The sequence below is a fragment of the Salmo salar genome, chromosome ssa23 (assembly GCF_905237065.1).
Source record: "Salmo salar chromosome ssa23, Ssal_v3.1, whole genome shotgun sequence".
In the NCBI taxonomy this organism is placed as follows: Eukaryota; Metazoa; Chordata; class Actinopteri; order Salmoniformes; family Salmonidae; genus Salmo; species Salmo salar.
The window spans coordinates 39,254,275-39,257,377 of NC_059464.1; the positions used below are offsets into that span (position 1 = coordinate 39,254,275).

The 3,103-nt window shown below is 45.4% G+C and overlaps 1 protein-coding gene across 1 annotated transcript; it reads left to right on the top strand.

Moving 5' to 3' along the window:
- Positions 1–848: 848 nt before the first annotated feature.
- On the top strand, positions 849–2,510 carry LOC106584578 (zona pellucida sperm-binding protein 3-like). The gene is made up of 5 exons (XM_014170015.2): positions 849–1,453; positions 1,541–1,659; positions 1,760–1,863; positions 2,052–2,229; positions 2,381–2,510. The coding sequence occupies exons 1-5, from the start codon at positions 935–937 to the stop codon at positions 2,508–2,510; spliced, it is 1,050 nt and encodes a 349-aa protein (XP_014025490.1). The 5' UTR covers positions 849–934.
- Positions 2,511–3,103: the final 593 nt, after the last annotated feature.

The window sequence follows — 3,103 nt, forward strand, 5'->3', positions numbered from 1 at the left end:
ACTACACATAATGCTTCACTACAGTCAATATCCTAATGCCAAAACCTGTCCTTTTACTGTAAACATGAACTACAGCGCAATAATTTGTCCTTTAAGTACATCAACAGTATGTTTCTTTGTGTCACAACAGTCTTGCCAGAGTTAGCTCTGTAGCGAGCAGATCTTTTTTTACACCTTCCTCTCAAGTCTACATCTCTTCAGTCTCTTTCTCAGAGGTAGTGTTTGGTGGGGCTGTGAACTATACGTTTGGTTTTGCTCTTTGGCGCCGGTGTTGTGCAGCAGGTCTAGTGGTGTGGTGCAGCCCTTTGTGTGAGGAGTGGCAGGCCATCCATAACATCAGTGTGGGAATAGGAGGGGGTCACATTGGGAGACCTTACATGTGCAGCTTTGCTTGTGGAGGCAGTTGGTGCTTCAGAGTCCCTCTCCAGGTTGATTATTGGAATCAGGTATGTTAGCTGGGGCAAAAGTGTGACGCCACTCAGGCCCCCGAGAGTTACCCATCCCTGTTATAAAAGATACTTTAAAGCAGAGCTCTCCAACCCTGTTCCTGGAGAACGACTTCCTGTAGGTTATCGCTCCAACCCCAGCTGTAACTTACCTGATTAATTTGATCAACCAGCTAATTATTAGAATCAGGTGTGCTAGATTAGTGTTGGATTGAAAACCTACTGGATGGTAGTTCTCCAGGAATAGATTTGGAGAGCCCTGGTTTAAATTATTGAGATACATTCAGTTCCGATTGTAGTCATGTGCAGCTGTGTAACATGTCTGGAAGATCATTCTGTAAATCAAACAATGGGTGGTCAAACTAAGACAAAGGGATACAAAATGGCAGTTCAGTGACACTATGGTTGTTGTTAACATATAAGAATAATCAAGAAATATATAACATAGCGAAAAAAAAGAAAACGAATCGTGATCAAAATACAGAACAATGGAATTTTGTATTAAAATCCTTCTGCTTCTTACCGTTAGCTGTATAGCTAAAGTTGAGAAGATTTATCGGGGTGAAGAATCACACAGTCAAGCTGCACATGCCCCTGGGAGATTTGTTCCACAGTATAAGCCTGCACCAGAACCAGCCAGCTTTCAACCAAGGCCTGTGCAATGGCCCGCCAGGGTCCAGACACCGACGCAAGTTCAAAACCCTTTCCTCCAGTCAAAGCAGAACTTCAATGAGTCTTTGACCTGGAGATTTCCTGAAGATCCAGTCAAAGAGGTGCAGCTGGCTATTGATGAGCAGAGACTGCTGCCTGGACCTGCCAATAGTGTGGCAGTTCAATGTGGGGAGACTGCTGCCCATGTGGAAGTCAAGCGAGATCTGCTCGGTATCGGCCAACTCATTCACCCAGCGGATCTTACCTTGGGAGGCTGTGCTGTCACTGGGGAGGATGCTTCCGCTCAAGTTCGGATCTTTGTCACTGAGCTGCACGGATGTGGCAGCACTCTGACGGTAACATTGAGTATTAGCATCGTTGTGACTTTTCTAGGTTGACTACCATTGATTTTCTCACAATGTCGTTTCCTGCTCTGATCCCAGTTGACTGAAGATTCACTTGTCTATGTCTTCACACTCCATTATACACCAGCCACTCTGGGCAGCAGCCCCATTGTTCGGACTAGGGAAGTGGTGGTCTTGGTTGAGTGCCACTATCAAAGGTGAGTTGACTACACCTGCATTGTGTTTTTTTGTCAGTTCAATCAACTTTGGAAACACTTCCTTGGACATTAGGTTTCACATTTAAAGACTCCTTTACAGAAATCATGATGTGAGCAGTGATTCAGTGAAGCCCACCTGGAATCCCTATGCCTCCACTAAGGTTGCAGAGGAGCTCCTCTACTTCTCCCTGAGGATGGTGACTGGTGAGTAACGGCTTGTCCTTGCCTTATTGTCATTGATCGTGACAGGCACTGACTTAAGTTTTGTCTCTGCACTTGTTTGTGAACTGTTGGTGAGTCTTGCCAACTGGGAAATGTAACCGCCACTGAGTTATTAGAATGAGGTGGCTACCCCAGAAAAGAAAATGACAGCAATTAACTTGTATTCACAGACAACTGGCAGTTGGAGAGACCCAGCAAAGAGTACGTCCTTGGAGATAATATTAACTTTGAAGCTTCTGTCGTCCAGTTCTACCATGTGCCCCTCCGAGTCTTTGTGGACAACTGTGTAGCCACAGTCATCCCAAACACCAACACTGTCCCAAGATATGCCTTCATCGAGAACCGTGGGTGAGTATCCTTTGTAAGTTACTTGATCTAGATCAAAGACTATTTGCTTAAATACCCCCCCCCCCACCTGCCTGCCCACGCTTCAGCTACACGGCCCTCCAGAGGTTCAGCAGTGTAGGTAGTCTAATTTTGATATTTTTGTCGCCTTCAGGTGTCTGGTCGACACCAAGCTGACAGGCTCCAGGTCCCAGTTCAGACCTCGCACCATGGATGACACGCTCCAGTTCCAGATAGAAGCCTTTAGGTTTCATGTTGTGAACACTGGCTCAGTGAGTAGTTAATCCTGACATCTTCTGCAAATTAGCTTCGGAATGTCCAAATGTATAGAATTGGCTGTTTTGATGAACTTCAATCATAAATTAAGTATGCTATGCCCAATATGGCTGGTGTTGTACCCAACATGACGTTGCTTTGAATTAATGTCAAATATACTAATTCTTACGTGGTACCAATGCTGCGACATACTATATGCAACACTGTTTTCCATAGATGGAGCGAGGCCAGTAGGAAAGACCAGGTGTGTGGCTGTTGTGACACAGACTGTGGCATGAGAAGGGAACCGGATCCAGGTACATGGGCACTACAGTCCAGTGTTTGTCATTCCTGTTGATTGCCTGGGGTGCCATTTTTGTCCTACTCAAGTACCTACAGACTTGATTCACCTACGCCCTTGGCTGCATTCAGTTAGTGCTGGGCTGGAATTAAGTGCACCCTCTGCGTAATGTATGTAAAGTATTTTGTCTGTTTTTTTTCTCGCTATGTTAGACCCCAGTAAGACTAGCTGTTGGTGTCGGCTAATGGATCCTAATAAATCAAATCAGGATGGTTTTCTGTTCTTCCTAGGTTTCCGGTGGGAGCAAGAAGCGTCAATTGG

Bases quoted from the DNA above. Each gene is read 5' to 3' on its own strand.
- LOC106584578 (XM_014170015.2), top strand. From the start codon at position 935: ATGGAATTTTGTATTAAAATCCTTCTGCTTCTTACCGTTAGCTGTATA. The intron at 1,454-1,540 runs GTAACATTGAGT...CTCTGATCCCAG, and splicing joins GATGTGGCAGCACTCTGACG to TTGACTGAAGATTCACTTGT. The intron at 2,230-2,380 runs GTGAGTATCCTT...TGTCGCCTTCAG, and splicing joins GCCTTCATCGAGAACCGTGG to GTGTCTGGTCGACACCAAGC.